Genomic DNA, 20083 nt, shown 5'->3' with positions numbered 1-20083 from the left:
TTTAATTTTAGTTTTCTTATTTATTCCAATAATTAAATAAGTGGAGACTCCATTGTAAAAACTTTAATCTAAAGGGGAAAATATAATTAGTCGAATTTTCATTTTGAGAGGCAATAATACGACTCCACCCGTTCATGTGAGTTTGGCCCAACATCCTAAAAAATGGGGCTAGGGGTGCGGTCTCTCACATTTTGATATGTTTTGTATGATGATATGCTTGCTGCCATGTTTTGGGTTGTTGCCTTGTTTAGATGCATGCTAGGGTTTTGTGTTAGATGGACGCAAGGGTTTCTTTTGCGTATTTGGCTCTCTTTTGTTTGGATAGACATATAAGTATGTTTTGTTTGGGATGAAAGATGCCATGTTGTTTGTTAGATGCATGTTAGTGTGTGTGTGAGTCTAGAATACAAGTGTTTGGATAATTGTTAATAAAGTTAAGACATAGGACACAACGATGGGAGGTCAACCTTAGGGTTGGGCAATCTTAGGTGCCTAACACCTTCCTAAGAGCGTACCTAAATTCTAAACCAAAACTCTGGTAGTAAGATCAAAGGTCATTCCTTGAAAGAATACTATATTCATGGTTCTTAGACCATATAACTAGGTGGCAACTCCAACACTTTTCGTTGTGCCCATAGCCCCGGATGGACACCACAGAGACTATATCCTTTTATTGTTTGTTGGGTTAGCTCGTAAGAGCACCCTTGTTTGTTTGTTTTTTTTTTTTTTTTTAGTGAATCTAGGACAGTGAGTCACTCACCATTTGCTTGCAAGTGACAAAACAAGTTATGGGATAGTGAACCTGTCATTGGTTGTTTCTTGAACAACAAAGGTGGGACTTTGAACATATGAATCCCACGCAACTCTTCGAAGTTGTACCCAGCCCCGTGTATGTGTGATGTGTGTCGTGTGCGTAGGTTGGGCCTGAGTTGTACGTCGAAACAAAATGTTTTGTCTCTAATTCTTTTGATTCCGTTAGTGAAGCTCATGAATCAAAACGGGGAATCTATAGACACCGCATTTTGTACCCCTTATGACTTAGGCCCTCATTCCCCTATGATGCTCGAAATGTAAGGCTCAAAGGTAGTTTAGAGCCCAATCAGATATTAAATTGACTTGAGAAGTGTTAAAATGGAAAAATATCATTTTTTAAAGCACAAAAATATATTTTGGAAATAAATGACCAAAGTGGCCCTCAGCTCACGTATGTGGACCAAAGCATGCGTACGCAAGAACAATCCTGCATACGTAGCTAGGGTTTCAAAAACATAGAAAATGGAAGTTTTCTACAATAATAACTGAGATTTGGAATGAATCTCATATCGTCTAGGAGCCACTCCAAACCCCATTTTTTCCACTATAAAAAGCCTTACATGCTACCTTTTCAAAACACACAGATATCCCACGAGAAAAACCTAAGATTCAATAGAAAATAGTGAATTAAAATGGAGTTTTTCACAAAACACCCTGAAGTCATTTTTATTTGATTGGGACTTTTTCTGGCCCCAATCCTTTGAGTTTAAGATTACTAATTACGTGTTTATTGACTATTATAGATTTGACTGAGGGGAACGGTAAAAAATCAAGCCTAGGAGCTTTTTGCTTTAAGGTATTCATTCTTGCTTCATGTTTCTTTTCTATCTTTCTTTTAGTTTTAATCTTGTTTCTTGCTTTGTTTATGTTCAAACATGTTTTCTTAGGTTAGTTTTATAGTTCTTTTTATGTTTTGAGAATGTTTGGTTGTTAGAATTAGGTTTTTTGTTCATGCTCTGTTTTCTGCTTTGTGTTTCTGGGTTGGGGTTATTGAATAAGTCCCATGCACGCATGTCATGAGCATGCGTACGTAGGTTAAATCTTGTGTACGCAGGTACTTGCCCAGTAACCTTAATCCAGATTTCTCATGTTGTTTGGTTTGTTTGTTTCACATGTTTTACCTCTTTTTAAATCCTTTTCTTATGTCCACACGTATCTAAGTTTTTGCCTCGTATTCTTTTTTGCCTTTAACATGCTTAGACTAGGGTTTTACGTTTGATGTCATGAACATGCATTCACATGCCCATTCATGATGCCTTAGGTGCTGTGTTGCTAAAAGGTAAGTGAAGGTAAGCCATGCATAGGTATGAACATGCATTTGATGGTGTGTATTATTGAATGTCTTGCTTTGTGTCTTTCAATACCAATTATATGATTTACATGATCTTGTGATTGATGATATGCTTGCTATCATGTTTGGGGCTGCTGCCTTGTTTAGATGTATGATAGGGTTTTCATATGTTAGATGAATGTTTGGCTCTCTTATGTGTGTTTGGCTTTCTTATGTGTTGTTTTGGGATAAAAGGTGTCATGTTGTATGTTAGATGCATGTTAGTGTCTGTGTGTGAGTTTAGAATGCAAGTGTTGAAGTCGTTTTTTTAATAAGGTTAAGATTAAGACACAATGATAAGAGGCCAACCTTAGGGTTGGGTGATTTTGGGTGCCTAACACATTCCCAAGAGCATACCTAAACTCTGAACCCATACTCTGGTAGTAAGATCAAAGGTCCTTTTTTGGAAAGGACACTATATATATGGTTCCTAGACTATTTCAAAAACTAGGTGGTGACTCCCCCCTTGTGTCCACACACGCCAGACTAGATTTTTTACTTTTCCAGGAACTTTTAGGCTCCAAATCTTCTTTCACATTGGCTGCAAGATGGTGGCATCAGAGGAACTAGGTTCACTAGCCTGGCACAGATTTTGCAGAAATTTATACCTGGTTTGAACTATGTATTCTCCATCTGGGCTAAAAGGCCAAATTAAAACATCATCCTGTATAGATCAGTAAAGAGGTATGTTCTTGATAATTTCAGCTTCCCAATCAAAGAAATACGAATCAATAAGCTCATCCTTCCACACCCAGTTTGTCTGGTCAATTATGGAACTAACCATTGTAGTGTTCTCCCTAGCAATAGGAGGTAAGATGATTTTATCATTGAACTTCCCTGGTAGCCACTTATTGCTCCATATATGAACTAAATTTCCACTCCCAATCCTCCAAGCAGCCCTTCTTTTAATTACATCACGACCTCGTAGGATACTCCTCCATGCATACGAAATGTTTCTTGGTTCCCTTGCTTCCATAACACTACAATCTGGGAAAATTTTTGATTTGAAGACCAGATAAAATAATGATTGATGATCATGAAGGTGTCTCCAAATGTGTTTGGCCAAGAGAGCGTCATTGAACCGGGAGAGGTCCTTAAATCCCATACCACCATGTAACTTTGGCTTACACAGATCCTGCCACTTCACCTAATTTATCTTCCAAGCATCCCCATGCTGTCCCCAAAAAAATTTCCGGATCAATGCTTCAATCTCATGACAAAGAGTGATTGGTAACTTAAAACAAGACATCGTATAGGTAGGGAGTGCTTGTACTACAGCTTTGATCAAAATTTCTCGCCTTGCCTATGATAAGAGCTTAACTTCCCACCCCTGCTATTTCTTCCAAATCCTTTGCTTTAGATGAGCAAAATTTTCTTTTTTATTTTTACCCACAAGGGAAGGCAGACCTAAATACTTTTCATACTGTTGAACCACCTGCACCCCAAAAGCCCCTTTGATCACTTCTTGCATATCTGATGTGGTTGATTTGCTGAAAAAGAGTGTTGTTTTTGCTCTATTAATTTGCTGTCTTGAGGCTCTCTCTTAGTTTGCCAAAACATCTAGCAACTTTAAGCATTCATCTTCCTTAGCCCTGCAAAAAATTAAACTATCGTTTGCAAAGAGCAGATGTGTTAGTTTGGGCCCATTCCATCATATAGAGACTCCCTTAATATCCCCATTGCTTGTTGCCTTTTTTATGAGACCGTTAAGTCCCACTATACACATGAGGAACAAGTATGGGGAGAGTGGATCGCCTTGTCGCAGGCCCATGCTTAGCTTGATATCTCCATGAGGCTCTCCATTAATTAGAATGGTATAGTAGGTAGTAGTAATACACTACATCATAAGATTCACCCAATGATTATCAAAACCCATCTTCCTCATCACTTTCTCCATAAATTCCCATTCAACCCTATCGTAGGCCTTACTCATGTCAAGTTTTAGAGCCATGTACCCTGTCTTACCTGCACAATAGTTTCTCATGTAGTGTAAAGTTTCAAATGCTACCATGATATTATCTGAGATCAAACGATCAGAAAGGAATGCACTTTAGCGTTCTAAGATAAGTTGAGGTATTATTTTCTTCAATCTATTTGCCAAGACTTTAGAAAAAACCCTGTATAGTACATAACTCAGACTGATTGGTCTAAATTGCAACACAAACTCTGGGTTCTTCACTTTAGGGATTAAAGTAACAAAAAAAGTGACCAAGGGCAGTAGGTAAAGAACCCAAATTTAAATAGTGCAAAACAAATTGTGTAACATCATTACCAAGTAAAGTCCAATAATTTTGATAGAATAAGGGAGACATACCATCAGTTCCGGGGGCCTTTAAAGGGACCATTTGTTTCAAAGCTACCTCCACCTCCATGGCAGTAAAATCTCCAGTTAGATCTGCATTCATCTCGGCTGTGACCACCTTAGGAATAACGTCAACTACCTCTTCCAAGTGCTCGGGTCTACTTGTAGTGAACAAGTCCGTATAGAAATCCACAATAGTGTCATTTATTTGCTATTGATGGGTACACCAATTTCCGGCAGCATCATAGAGTCTAGTGATGTAGTTTCTTCGTCGTCTTTGAAAAGCTTTACTATGAAAAGACTTTGAATTTTTATCCCCATCTTTTAACTACATAATCTTGGATCTTTGCCGCCACATAATGGCTTCCTTATCTAGCAGCAAGTTTATTTCCTCTTTCAACACTTTCATAAGCCTTGAGTCACCTCCACCGATAGCTATCTTTTCTGGCTTGGTCAATTGTTTTCTTTTCCTCTCAGTCTCACGCTTCACATTACCAAAAGCCTACCTATTCCATTGTGTAAGTGCTTTACCACAGTGATCAATCTTGGTAATAATTTTAGTATCCTATGATTCATCCACATTTTTCCTCGAAATAGTTTCTATTGTATCAGTGCAACCTTTATCAGTCATCCACATTTGTTCAAACCGAAAGGGTTTTTGAAAACTACACTCCATACCCTCTAGTACAATCCACAAAGCTTTATGGTCCGATGTAGTGACATCCAAGTGTTGAATTTTTGTCCTCGAGAATATTGAAATCCAATCATTAGTAGCTACGGCTCTATCAAGTCTCTCCCATACTGTATAATCCGCATAATATTTGTGCCATGTAAAAGGTGAGCCTACAAATCCCATATCCATGAATCCACATTCATTGAGAACATCTCTAAAGGATTGCATTTGATTATGTGGTCTAACTTGTTTGCCTGTTTTCTTGGATTGGCGTGTAATTTCATTAAAATCACTTGCACAAATCCAGGGAGAGTTATTATGATTTTTTAGGTTACGAAGCTTTGTCCATGATTCACGCCTAAACCATGTGTCTAGTTCCCCATAGAAATTTGTAAATCTCCATTCATTCTCTTTATTCTTATTGATCGTGGAATCAATATGGCTCGGAGAGAAAGTTTCAATTGATAGGTCAAAATCTTCCTTCCAAAAAATTACTAATCCCCGCTTTATTTCTTCGTGGAAGTTAGAGCATATTTTTGAAATCTATTTGTCTTTGAACTTGAACTAGCTTATCTTTATTTGTCCATGTTTTGGCTATAAACACAATTGAAGGATCTTTTACCCATACTAATTCTGCAAGCTGATATTTTGTACGTAGGTTTCCAAGCCCGTTCCAAACTAATAGACTTATTGCTTCTGGCAAGGCTGTTTCTAAACTAAACTTGAAACTTCATTTGAAAAAAAAAAAAAAGGTGTGATGGGATAAGGTGTGTTTGTTTGGAGGTAAAATAGAGTAGATGAAAAACTTTGGAGAGAAAATGGGAAGGAAAACTTTTTGGAGTGTGTTTGGTTGGGTAGGGAGGAAGGAAAATAAATAGTAGGACCCAAGTATTTTCTTCCTAGTCCCACCAAAAAGTTTTCTTCCCAAAATGGAGAGAAAACTGAAGGGAAAAATTGAACATTATTTTTGGACAAAAATGCCCATGTGCAACTGTACATGGGCTTGTCCACGACTTCACGTTTCTTTTCTTCATTTTTTTTTTCTTTTTCTCTCCTCCTGGACATGCCCTTTTTTTTTTTTTTTTTTTTTTTTTGTTTTGTTTTGTTTTGTTTAGATGTGATTTTTTTTAGACATGATTTTTATTTTTTAATAAATTTAGGTGATTGATTTTTTTTTGGGTTGTTTATCACTTTTTTATTTTATTTTAATTGGATATCATTTTTTAATAAGGGTATATAAATAAATTTATACAAACTTACATTTTCATCTTTCCACTTTTCCACTCCCAACTAAACAAAAAGAAGAGAAATTAAAATCTTTTCTATCCTTCCACTTTTTCATCTTCCCATCATTTTTTATTTTCCCACTTTTCCATTCTTCCAATCAATCGGTCCCTTAAAGTGTATGTGACAATATATCTTTACCGTTGATTCACCTTTACTCGAACGTACGGCCCAGATCAGAGTAAGTTCACTAATGTCAATTATTTTTATTTGTTACCAACGAATTTCAGCCGCCAATCACATTTTTCTTCTAACTTTTAAATTTAATTACTCGATAATTCTAATTATCCAAACAGATTTCTCATTTTCTCTTCAGCCAAACAAGTCCAATTTGAAAAAAAACACTTTCCCGGAAAAAAATGGCTTTGTTTTTTCGGTTGAACTTTCTCTAATCTCACTTTTTCCTAACACCTAAACTTTCTCCCTTCCTATATTTTGATCTTCCGATGGCTCTTCTCGTCCATTCGCCTGAAATTTCCACTTTGCCGAAGTTCTTCTGTAACCCTAACCCAAGGAATCCCATAAGCTTCGTTACATTGAGGAACAATAGGATGGTTGGGTCTAGGGATAGGGTTAGGGTTAGGGTTTCGGAGCTGGACCAGGGTCTGAATTTGTCCGGACAATTCTCAGCTCCGGTGAAGCGAGGTTCGAAGCCCAGCAAAGAAGAGGAAGATAAGCAGAATTACTACGTTAATATGGGCTATGCGATTCGGACTCTCAGAGAGGAGTTTCCCGGGATCTTTTATAAGGAGCTCAGTTTTGATATCTACAGGTTTGAATCTGATTTTTTATAATCTATTTGTTTGGTTGCTGAGAAAATATAGGGAAAGACGAAAGAGAAAGAAAATTCATGAGTTTGTTGTTGCGTAATCGTTTTGTTTATACTAAAATTAAAACTTCAAATCAATTTACCAAAAAAGTTAATTGTGCTTATTTTATTGATGTGATTGGAAATTAAAATTCTGAATTTGTTACGTGCATTATGTTTTTGAAAAAAATAAGTCAAAGATTATTGATTACTTAGTTTGAGTTTGTAGGAATTGCAAGCTTGGTGATAGTGTCAAAATTGTTTGGGAAATATTAAGCATCTGGGGTAAGAGCCTTGTAGCTCAAATTGGCACCTTTTGATGTTTCTAATGGACATGTTTAGAGTCCAAATCCCCCCTCCCCCATTGTAACTATCAAATTTATCAAAAAAATTATTAAGCTTCTCAGGTAGCCCTAATCTTTAGGCATTAGTTGGTTGTTTTTTGTATATAATGTTCCTATTTCTTAGGACTTAAGTTGTGATAGCCCAGATTATGTGGTTGGATTTAGAGTGTGTTGTGTGGGCTTGTGCTTAGTCCTAGATTGGGCATTTATTAGGTTGAATTGGCCTATATAAGTAATTAGGAGGAGCCCTAATTGTAACTTGACTTGTCATTTTGAGCTTGTTGCAATTGCAGATATGGTTAAACCTTCTTTAGGTTGTGACGTAAATGGTGTTGTGCTATAATGATACCTAATTTACATTTTTGCATAGCTTAATAACTTAACACCTCTGTGGATCCATGGTCATAATATCTTTTCAATCCCAAGAAGTGGTTGGGTGTTTAGTTAGTTCGAGTTTGTAGGAAACATGTGCTTGGTGACAGTGTCAGAATTGTTTTGGGAATATTAAGATAATCGGGTAGTCATAGTTTTTAGACAATAGTTGGTTGTTTGTTCCATTAGTTGTTTTTGTTTTCTTAGGACTTCAGGTTGTAATGCTATAACAGTACCTAATTTCTATACTTCCTGTATACTTGGGTGACTTGTTTTTTATAATTTATATAATTTTATAACTTATAAAAAAAAAAGTACCTAATTTCTAGCTTTGAATCTTGGTCAAGCATATACAAGAAGCAAGTGCTAATCGATAAGTTTTTATAATTATCTGAAAACACTTGTGTTGTAAAGATTTGGACTCCCTCAAAATTGTATATTTCATCAAACTTAGAGACCTTGGTTCCCTTAAAGCAACCAATGAAAAACTTTGTTAGTAACAATTGATATCAAACTCAGGCATAGAGGGACAATGGTTAGGATGCTTGGAGAAGTTGAGAAAGATATGCTAATTGGTATTTGATCAAATGAAAATGATCAAGGGAGTGCAAGTTAAATGCAATCCTTGTGTTTGGCTAATCATGGCTAAGTAAAAGAGAAGCCAACAAAGGAGGGTGGTGAGCAATGTGAGCCAGAAGATAGGAAGGCCATGTGAGCATTACAAAAATGGGGCCTGTTTGGTATCCATGTTTGAGCAACAATTTTCACATTTCAAACACACTTACACAAATTTCCACACACTTTTTCACCCACACGTATTTCAAAAAACTACAAAAATCTCATCTCAAACTACTCTACCAAACACCCCCTATCATTTAAGCTTACACAACCTGAACATACAACTTTCAGATTGGGTTGAAGACATTTTTGCAGAACCAAAAAACTTACCATTGCAGATGCATGGTTGCAAGATCTTTTTAATCCCAAGAAGTGGTCCAGTTTGTGAGAAGCAACTTGGGAAGATTGGTGCATATTTAATGACAAGTTTCCAACTTTGCCTTTGAGGACAAGGGTTGACTTTAAAAGGGGAGTAATGAAATGTGCATTATATGTATATTGAATAAAATGTCAGTGATTGTCTGTTAGTTAGTTCAAGTTAGTTGGAAACATGTGCTTGGTGATGGTGTCAAAATTGTTTTGGATATATGAAAGATTATCTGGTAGTCCTAGTCTTTAGGCAATAGTTGGTTGTTTGTTCAATATCTGTTCCTATTTGTTAGGGCTTAAGCGTTGCAGTGCTATATAGTGATACCTAATTTCTAGCTTTTAATGTTGGTCAAGCATACATAAGTAGCACACACTAATTAATAAAGTTTTATGCACTTTTATTATGTGAAAACTCATGTTGTGGAGGTTTGTCCCCCTTGAAGTCGTCCATTTTATTAAACTTGGAGGCCCTGGTTACCTCAAAGCAACCAATGAATAAATTGTGTACGTAACTGTTTTTATTTTTATTTATTTTTTAATATTTGTGAGTAAATTATGTAACGGAATTTGATTTGTGGTTATATTGAGGGTGTGCTTTTTCTTTTTTCTCTTTATGTTGTTTAAATTAAAAATCACATGGTGGGTTAATTTTATGGTACAAGTACAATCTATTAATCATTTATGGGTAAGTTACACATAATCATAAGCATTACAGAAGTTAAATTTATAGTCCTTGATACCTCAAAAAAATTGTGCTGACTGCTGAGGCTATTTGCATCTGTTCATTTAAAAAAAAAAAAAAAAAAAAAAAAATCAATCTAGGATCTCCTCTGAGAGGGATCTGGGCATGGCCAAACCAAAAAGCTTATGATACACTAGTACTGAAGCTAGGCTATGACTTTATAAACTAAATACACATTTTTCTCCTATGATTTTTTAAACTATGATTATTACACTTTTTAGGCAGATTTTTTTTCCTTAGTCATCTCTACATGGAAGTTTAAATGAAAATAAACTTTGTGATGTTCATGCACAGAAAGTGGGGAAAAGGTGTATGTTCATTCTCTTCTTAGGCCTGTATTTTTCAGTCATATTTAAGTAGATTATTAGTGTTACCTGTCAACAATAATATCATAATAAATTAACAGCAGACCTTCCATTAAAAAAAATTCATACTGTTTATCATGGAAATAGTACTTCTAAGTAACAGTCTTGGAATAGGATTCCAGTGTTCAAATTCAAGCCCGTTTGTTTAATATGTAAGTGGATTCGCACTTGTATACCCATGGTTCAGTTCTCTGTTTTGATTAATGGGTCTTCAACTGATTTTTTTTTTTTTGATAAGTAATACGCTTTATTGATATAAAAAAAGGACACCCTTAGTACATAGGGAGTGTACAGGGGTCAACAATCAAGAATAAAAATTACAAGAATCAAGAAAAACAAAAATAGAAGAGAATGATTGGTTTCGCAAGACAGACAACCAATCCAATAAAGTTCTAAAGAAAAAAAAGTTTAAGGTCGGGTATGGATCTCTCAATATCTTCAAAATATCTACTATTTCTTTCCTTCCAAAGACACCACATTAAGCAATGGGGAATGGTTCTCCATATATTCCCATTTCAATGACGACCAAACCGGCCTAGCCAGCAAGTTAGAAGCCCGACAACTGATTGTGGCATAACCCAACTTACTCCAAATAAACCAAAAACCATAGACCACAAATCCATAGCAATCGGACAATGGAGAAAAAGATGGTCAACCGATTCACCATTATACTTGCACATATAACACCAATCCAATATCCAAATCTTACTTTTTCTCAAATTGTCGATTGTCAAGCATTTTTGCAAAGCAGTAGTCCAGACAAAGAAAGCTACTCGAGCAGAAATCTTTTGCTACCAAATGTTTTTCCATGGAAAACAAAAATCAATAGAACCCGCTAGAAGACTATAATAATCTTTAACCATAAACCCCTTACTTCTAACTGTTTTCCAATACATCTTATCCTCCCCAAATGGCCAAACCCCCTTATTGATGAGCCATATATGGTAACAATGAAGCTTGACACAACATCCAAATCCCAAACATGAAAACCCCTGAAGAAGCTTACATCCCAATAAAGGACCCCATTAGTGAACTTTATAAGCTCAGCCACACTTGCCTCCTTATTTCTACAAAATCGAAACAATTCTGGATAACTGAGAGCAAGTGGTGTCTTCCCACACCAATGGTTGAGCCAAAATTTTACCCTTGACCCATCACCAATATCATACAGAATGGAACAAGAAAAGGAAGGCCATCCCCGACTAATATTTTTCCATAAAACAAAACCATAAGGACTAGAAATAGAACTAGAACACCAACCACCCCATCTACAACTATATTTCACCTTTATCACTTGCCTCCACAGGGCATACTTTTCAAGCCCAAATCTCCAAAGCCACTTCCTAAGCAAAGCTTCATTAAAAAATCTCACTTTCCTTATCCCCAAGCCACCTAAAGATAAAGGAGTACAAATAGCAACCCATTTAACTAGGTGAAATTTGGGTTCGTCCCCTATCCCATCCCATAAGAAATTCCACTGAAATTTTTCAATTCGATTAGCCACAACAATAGGGATAGGAAACAAAGATAGAAAATAAGTAGGTAAGTTTGATAGAGTGCTTTTTAATTAAAGTAACTGTACATCCCTTGGATAAATACAAATGTTTCCATCTCGCTGATTTCCTTTCCATCTTCTCTAGAATTGGGTTTTATATTGTCTTATCCTTGAATTTAGCACCCAAAGGAAGGCCGAAATATTTTATAGGAAGACTACCTTGCTTGCAGCCAAGAGCAGACAGCAGTAACTCTATATTATGCACCACTCCAACAGGAACCAATTTTGACTTGCTCAGGTTTATTTTTAGACTAGTGCCTGCCTCAAACCAAATAAGCACCATACGGAGAATCAGAAGCTGATCAAAATCGGCATCACAGAAAATTAGAGTGTCATCAGCAAAGAGGAGATGATACACCACTAAAGATTTTCCCTCTATATTACCCACACGAAAGCCTAAAAGGCGACCTTCATGGACAGCTTTGTCTAACATTCTTCGAAGGGCTTCCATGACTAAGACAAACAGCAAAGGAGACAAAAGATCACCTTGTCTCAACCCTCTAGAACTCTCGAAAAACCCACATGGAGAACCATTAATCAAAATTGAGAAATGAACAGTAGATAGACAAAAGAAAATGAAAATCCACCGCCTCCACTTATTAGGGAACCCATTGCGTTCTAACAACTTCATAAGAAAACCCCAATTTACATGATCAAAAGCCTTCTCATCATCTAGTTTGCAGAGTAAGCCTGGTAGACCAGTCTTCAATCTACTGTCCAAGCATTCATTAGCAATAAGGACAGGGTCAAGAATTTGCTTATTCTTCACAAAAGCATTCTGTGAAGATGAGATTATATCTGTCATGACTGTGCGTAGTCAAGTAGCCAAGACTTTAGCAATAATTTTGCAAACCCCCCCAACAAGACTGATCGGACTAAAATCCTTGACATCAATAGCAGCAGATTTTTTTGGAATGAGAGTAATGAAGGTTGCATTCAGACTTTTCTCAAACTGACCTCTTGCATAAAAATGATGAAAGACAACCATAAGATCAGATTGAGAATCTCCTAGCATGCTTGAAAAAATGCCATTGGAAACCCATCTGGCCTTGGAGATTTATCACCATTGAAATTCTAAATGACTTCAAAAACCTTTGCCTCCTCAAAAGGTCTCTCTAACCAAACCGCATTATCTTCAGATATCATTGGAAATTCCAGCACATTTGGAAAAGTTCAAATCACCTGCTGTTCAGAGTATAAATTCATGAAAAATTGTGCTATACAATTCTCAATCATACCTTGATCGAAGGACAAACTGCCATTAACCAACAGACTCTCAATACCATATTTCTTTTGTTAGAATTCGTCATCTTATGAAAAAAAATTTGTATTGGAATCCCCTTCCCTCAAGTGGAGAACCCTAGACTTTTGTCTCCAACTAATCTCTTCTAATAACGTGAACTCCTCAATCTTTGTGTGGAGATTAATTAATTTGTTCTAGCTTCTTCTCAATTGTTAGAGTGTGCGTCTCCCCTCTAGCATCCAACACATTGAACTTACTCCAAAGTTGCTGCTTCTTAAAATGTGACAATGCCAAACTCTGTTTCATTCCACATTTTTAGATCCAATTTCAAAGCTGTCAACTTCTTAGCCAATATATAGCTAGGAGTACCTTGGAACATATAAGATGCCCACCAAACCTTCACTTTATACACAAACTCCTCTGCCTTTAGCCATATATTTTCAAACCGAAAAGGAATTCTCCCTCTCCATTGACTCTCCCCCTCCAATAAATTTGGAAAATGATTTGATAGTACTGTAGACAACCTTTTTTAGGAGGAAAGAGTGTACGGATTTGCCAGAATTGGAGAGGAGAAACCGGTCTGTTCTTGATTCTGAGGATGTATTAGACCAAGTGTAAAGACCCCTTTCCATAGGTATATCCATCAGCCCATTAAGAGCGATGAAATCAGAAAAACCATGCATAGCCTGGGTATAACTTACACCCCTTAATCTCTCTGATGGAAAACGGACTATATTAAAATCACCTCCCAAACACCATGGCAAATCCTACCAACTAATCAGCCCGATCAATTCCTCCCACATTTTATGACGCTTTTTGTTTGAATTTGGCCCATAGACTCTTGAGAAAGCCCTCTCAAAATGATTACCAACATTTTTAAATTTGCAAGAAACAGAAAAAATTCCCACGGCTTCCTCCACCTTTTCCACCTTCCCTTTGATCCCACATAAATAAAACACCTCTAGAAGCACCTTTAGAACCCAAGTACAGCCAATCAATATAAGGACAACTCCAAATGCTTTGAACAATTCCTCTAGTAATCCACTCGAGTTTAGTCTCCTACAAACACATAATATTAGCCTTCCAAGTACGAAGCAAATTACGAATCTGAAGCTATGTTTCCAACCTATTTAAGCCTCTGACATTCCAAGACAACAACTTTACACTCATTTGAGAAACAAGTAGAGCCCTATCCCTAATAATACCTCTACGCCTTGCTGAGGTAGAGCCATAATTAATCGAGCTAAAAAGACCCCTCTCAAGGGGTTTAAGACAAGGGGATCCGCTATCTTCTATGCCGGATTTGATTATGATGGAGGTTTTCAGTAGGATGTTGAGAAGAGTGGAGGGAGCTAGTTTAATCCGTGGTTTTAAAGTTGAGGGTAGGAGGGGTGGTGGGGAATGTGTTTCACATCTATTGTTTGCAGATGATATTATTCTATTTTGTGATGCAGATGTGGAGCAAATTCTTCATATTCGATTGTTGTTATTTAGTTTTCAGGCAGTAAACAGGTTTGAAGGTCAATGTGTAGAAGAGTGAAATGGTTCCAATAGGGGAGGTAGATGATGTGCATGTCTTGGCTGAAATTTTGGGCTGTAGAGTTGGAACTTTGCCTATGTCTTATCTTTGCATGCCGTTGGGGGTTTCGCTTAACTCTCCTTCAATTTGGAATCCTATCTTGGAAAAAATTGAGTGGAAGTTGGCCGGGTGGAAGAAGTTGTTTGTCTAAGGGGGGTAGATTGATGCTACTCAAGAGTACGTTGTCTAGTCTTCCTACCTATTTTCTATCGCAATTCACCATTCCTACTTATGTGGCTAATAGAATTGAAAAGTTGCAAAGGGATTTTCTATGGCGTGAGAGCAAGACTCATCTGGTAGGATGGGATAAAGTTTGTGAGCCTATAGTCAACAGTGATTTGGGTATGAGGAAACTTACTACTTTCAATAAGGCCTTATTGGGGAAATGGCTGTGGCAGTTTGGGAAAGAAGAGAATCGGTTGTGGAAGAGGGTGGTAGCTTCAAAGTTTGGGGAAGAGTGGGGGGGATGGACTCAAAGGAACGGTGATTTCATTCCAACCAAACAATCCACATCAAACAACCTGGAATCAAGTTCCAAATATTTGAAGTATGATTCCCAAGCCATTGACGCTAGCAAAATAACAATCCTGCCACCGAGCCTGGCATGACCCAATGAATAAAGCCTGAGGCATAAAAATCCATAAGGCGTGTGTAACAAGACAATGAAGGAGAAGGTGGTCCACTGACTCCCATCACTTCGACACATACAACACCGATTTGCCAAAGAGCGACCCTTAAGCATGAGATTATCCAAAGTAAGAATTCGACGATGAGCAGCTGTCCATAAAAAGAAAGCCACTTGCTAGGAACCTTCGGTTTCCAAACATCCTTCCAAGGGAATAGAGAATTTTAATCGCATGGTAGAAAGACTGGGTGTCAAATTTACCATCTCCTTTGGGATGCCAATAGAGAGAATCACTTCCTGCACCTCGAGGAGTACGAGATTGGATAAACTCAAGGAGAGGATAAGATGCTGCTAGCTCCTGGTCTTGAAATTCTCTATAAAATCTTAAATCCCAAGCTCTAACAGTACCCCCTTTAGAATCCACAAAACCTCTGAAATACAAGCTTCCTTGTCAGCTGAACACACGTAGAGCTCAAGATAGAAAAATTTAAGGGTATTATCACCAATCCACCTATCATGCCAGAAACGGATATGAGTACCTTCACCCACTACGAAAGACAAATGCTTAAAAAAGTTCTCCCACCCCTCATGGATACTTTGCCAAAGACCACATCCATGAGCCCTCCTGCATACTTTAGTACTCCACCCCCCTTGACCCTCACCATATTTTGTGGAAATAACTCTCCGCCATAGATGGGTAACTTCACGACCATACCTGCACAGCAATTTTCCTAATAAAGCTTGATTAAAAAACACCACATTTCTTATCACCAATTCGCCCAATTCAATGGGTAAACACACCTTTCCCAAGCCATCAACAGGTATTTGAAACACCACTCTGAAGACCCCCATAGAAAATTCCTTTGAATACTTTTCAATCTAGCAACCACAACTTTAGGAATGGTAAAAAGAGATAAAACATATGTTGCGAGGCTTGAAAGAGTACTCTTTATTGATGTGAGCCTACCACCCTTAAAAAAATAGAGACGCTTCCACCCTAATAATATCTTTTCCATCTTTTCCAAAATAGGATTCCAAATAGAAGCTATCTTAAACGAAGTTCCCAATGGCATCCCCAACCACTCTACGACGAAGAATATTAGCCAAGACGTCTAGATTATTCACCTCCCCAACAGGGACAATCTCACTTTTCCCAACATTGACATTCAACCCTGTAAAAGCTTGAAAACAAGATAAAGCCAACCTTATGGAAAGCAATTGTTCCCTAGAAGCATCACAAAATAAGATAGCGTCATCTGCAAACAACAAATGGGAAATATGTACACCGACAGAATTCACTGCTCCCACAGGAAAACTCCGAATAAGATTACTCTACTTTGTCTTCCTCAAAATTCTGCTCAAGACCTCCATTATCAAAAGAAACAAAAGAGGGGATAATTGGTTGCCTTGTCTCAAACCACGAGAGCTTCCAAAAATACCTTCAGGAGATCTATTAACAGGTCTGTAAAACGGACAAAAGTGACACAAGCCTTAATCCACCCCCTCCATTTCTCCCTAAAACCCCTTCGACCCAACAAATGAAAGAAGGCATCCTAGTTCACATGGTCGTATGCTTTTTAATGTCAAGCTTGCAAACCATGCGCGGTAAACGACTCTTCAAACTACTATCTAAGCATTTGTTTGCAATGAGCACTGAATCCAGAATTTGCCTTCCACCAACAAAGGAATTTTGAGACTCAGAGATGAGATTATCCAACACTGCCCTTAATCTGTTAGCCCAACACCTTGGACAGCAGCTTGAACACACTACCCACCAAATTGATAGGGCGAAAATTTTTAATATTAACAACATTACACTTCTTAGGAATTAAAGTGAGAAAATAAGCATTCATAGATTGTTCGAACAAAGAGTACTGATGAAAGTGAACAAAAATATCCATGACATCCTTTTCTACAACACTCTAGCATTTGTGAAGAAAAGCCACGGTGAAACCGTCAGGACTAGGAGCTTTATCACCCTCCATCTCCCTTAGGACCTGGATAACTTACTCCTTTGTAAACCCCTTCTCTAAGGACAACCCCTCATCCTCCTCAATACATGCAAAATCTAACCAATCCATAGTAGGGCGCCCCACCTCAGTTTCCTCATACAACCCTTGATAGAAATGAACTAACTAAGAATGCACATTAGACTCATCCTCGTAAAGAACACCATCCACCTCAATCCTTTTAATTTGATTTGCACTTCTATGAGAGTTTGCTAACCTATGAAAGAAATGAGTATTATTGTCTCCCTCCTTCACATACAAGGCACAAGACTTTTGTCTCCAGAAGATCTCCTTTATAAAGGCCGAATGTTTTTTTTTTTTTTTGTTAAGTAGAGAGAAGCCAAATGTTCTATGTCACCTTTGATCTGAATATGATGATTTTTATCGTCATTCGATAGACCCAGCAACTCCTCTCTAGCATCTAACCCCATTAATTCAGTCAGCAAATTCTTCTTTCTAAAAGTCAAATCACCAAACTCCTCCCTGTTCCACTTTTTTAAATCAGTTTTCAGAACCTTTAATTTTTGTGCCGAAATAAAACTTGGAGAGCCCACAAAACAGTACCCATTTCACCATTGCTGAACTCTATAAATAAAGACCTCACATATTTTCAAATTTAAAAGCACATCGACCTCTGCGAACATCACCAGCCTCAAACAAAAGCAGACAATGATCTGAAATAACATGAGGAAGCCCGTTGGGACTTGGGATACATTCCCAAAATGTTCCTCCCAATCAAGAGATACCAAAACCCTATCAATTTTGGACATAGAGGATATACTAGAATCTCTAAACAAGGTAAAAGAAGTCCCCTCTAATGGTAAATCAATCAAATAATTGCTCTCTACAAAATCTGAGAATGCAAACATAGCTGGGCTAAAAGACTCACAGCCAAGCCTCTCACTTGGGTATCTGATAATGTTGAAATCACCTATCAAACACCATGCCATGGCTACCTAGCACGTACCTTTGACAACTCCTCCCACAAAGCAGACCTCTTTCCATCATCATTGGGGCCATACACACCTGTACAAGCCCAAGCAAAATCATCCACCACCCCTCTCAATAAGACAGACAGAAAACTGGCCTTGGTTAATCTTTTGAAGATCCACAACTGACCCCAAGTTTTGGGATCGAGGCTTTTTTCTTCTTGTTGTAGATATGGTTTCATTTAAAATATATTTATATGTGAATGCTGTTAGTTTTTTGACCTAGGATGACCGAAGAAGACATTGGAATATCATTTCTATGTCTTAATATTAGATTTTAAGGGTTGGGCAGTTAGTTGTATTTTGATTTTGTGAAATTATGACAAAAAAAATTGTTGCAGATTATTGAGAAATGAGTTTGTAGTGTTGAGCCCATAGATGCAAATGAATGTAAGGAGATTTCAGGCTATATTATATTGGAGTTTTTATAATGTTTGTTATTTGGTTGCCTTAGGACAATGCCTGTAGCCTAGATGAGAGCTGTATGAATTTGGCTTTTCAATAGGTCTCTTAAAAGGTTTTGCGCCTCACATGGAATTTTGTTGAAATCCTTCCATTCTGTGGCAAGTGTGCTTGTTGAATTATTGCTAATTGCTATCTTTCTACTTTGGACAGGGATGACATCGTATTTAAAGATCCTCTCAATACTTTTAGTGGCATTGAAAACTACAAATCAATCTTCTGGGCACTACGATTCCATGGAAGGATATTTTTTAAGGCTTTATGGGTTGACATCATTAGTGTGTGGCAACCTAAGGAGAACATTATGATGGTTCGATGGACTGTCCATGGTATCCCACGAGTCCTGTGGGAGAGTTGTGGTCGATTTGATGCCACCTCAGTATACAAATTTGATAAGAAAGGAAAGATATTCGAGCACTGTGTTGACAACATCGCTTTCAATTCACCTTCAAAGTTTCGTGTGCTGGCTGTGGAGGAATTGATCCAAACTCTTGGTTGTCCCTCAACCCCCAAACCAACTTATTTTGAAATTTCTTTTCCTTCATCCTCAAAGAGAACTTATCATGACTAAACTGCTTTGAAAATTTTGGTTTATGTTGAGGTATGATCAAGTAAATATTGAGCTAGAGCTTCGAAATGTCGCCAATGTATATGTGTAATAACCTGGTTTCCTGGTTTAGTCTGTAAAATGATCTTTAAGTTGACAGGCAGTTGACTTATGTAGTGCTTGGTTGATCGAATTATTAGCACCAGCTAATATGAATTGTATATGCATGTTGTAATTACTCAGACTTGAGGTTTCAGCCTTGGTCAACTATTGTATAACTGTTGTATACTCAGTATAGAATAGGTTAAATGCAAGCTCCTTTATTTTTAAACTAGCAAGTAACTAGTACAAATAATGTTATAATGTTTTATGTAAATTTGTTTTTGAAAAATATTATACATATATTATAGCATATTTATTATAAAACTTAAAACTTTGTTTGTGATGAGTTCATCATAAAAAGTAATAATTATAAATTGTACACATATATCTATTATAATTATTTTGTTTAAATAATGAGCAAAAAAAAACTGATAAAAGCATTTTAATTCATTCTATATTATTGATTTTTATTATGTGATGTAATAAAAAGCTAAATTACGAAATCTTTCTTGTTTTTGTTCTTTCAATACTTTGTTATTGCGGTATGGTGATGCTTGTTATCATCATCAATTTCTCCATTTTCAACGTTTGAAGTTTAGTCCGTCCATATTTGTTCAATTTTTGAGCTTTCATCACTTTTTCCTTTTGTTGCATCATTTGTGTTAATCACTAATGAATTGGCACTGGGAGATTCTTGATTGAATCTTACAAAGTTTGGACTTTGTCGCTAAGATTTTTCCGTAAGTATTTGTATTTATGTTAAATTTCAATAATGTGACAGTTTTTTATAAATGTTTTTATTTTTTATTTTTGTTAATTTTGGAATAGTGCAGCAAAAAGAATTAATATAGCATATTGGATTGTGTATATATTTTTTTTCTTCCGTACCTTTTTGTCATTTGAAGGTGCATCAAAAATCTTAGTAACTATGTAATTTTCAAAACCATCCTTT

General features: G+C 36.9%; 1 protein-coding gene across 1 annotated transcript; it reads left to right on the top strand.

Moving 5' to 3' along the window:
• The first annotated feature begins 6670 nt into the window (after positions 1–6670).
• On the top strand, positions 6671–19363 carry LOC126721211 (uncharacterized). The gene is made up of 2 exons (XM_050424253.1): positions 6671–7174; positions 18636–19363. The coding sequence occupies exons 1-2, from the start codon at positions 6849–6851 to the stop codon at positions 19051–19053; spliced, it is 744 nt and encodes a 247-aa protein (XP_050280210.1). The 5' UTR covers positions 6671–6848; the 3' UTR covers positions 19054–19363.
• The last annotated feature ends 720 nt before the right edge of the window (positions 19364–20083 follow it).

The sequence above is a fragment of the Quercus robur genome, chromosome 4 (assembly GCF_932294415.1).
Source record: "Quercus robur chromosome 4, dhQueRobu3.1, whole genome shotgun sequence".
NCBI lineage: Eukaryota > Viridiplantae > Streptophyta > Magnoliopsida > Fagales > Fagaceae > Quercus > Quercus robur.
This window is presented reverse-complemented; position numbering and strand designations above follow the sequence as displayed.

Bases quoted from the DNA above. Each gene is read 5' to 3' on its own strand.
- LOC126721211 (XM_050424253.1), top strand. From the start codon at position 6,849: ATGGCTCTTCTCGTCCATTCGCCTGAAATTTCCACTTTGCCGAAGTTC. The intron at 7,175-18,635 runs GTTTGAATCTGA...TACTTTGGACAG, and splicing joins CTCAGTTTTGATATCTACAG to GGATGACATCGTATTTAAAG.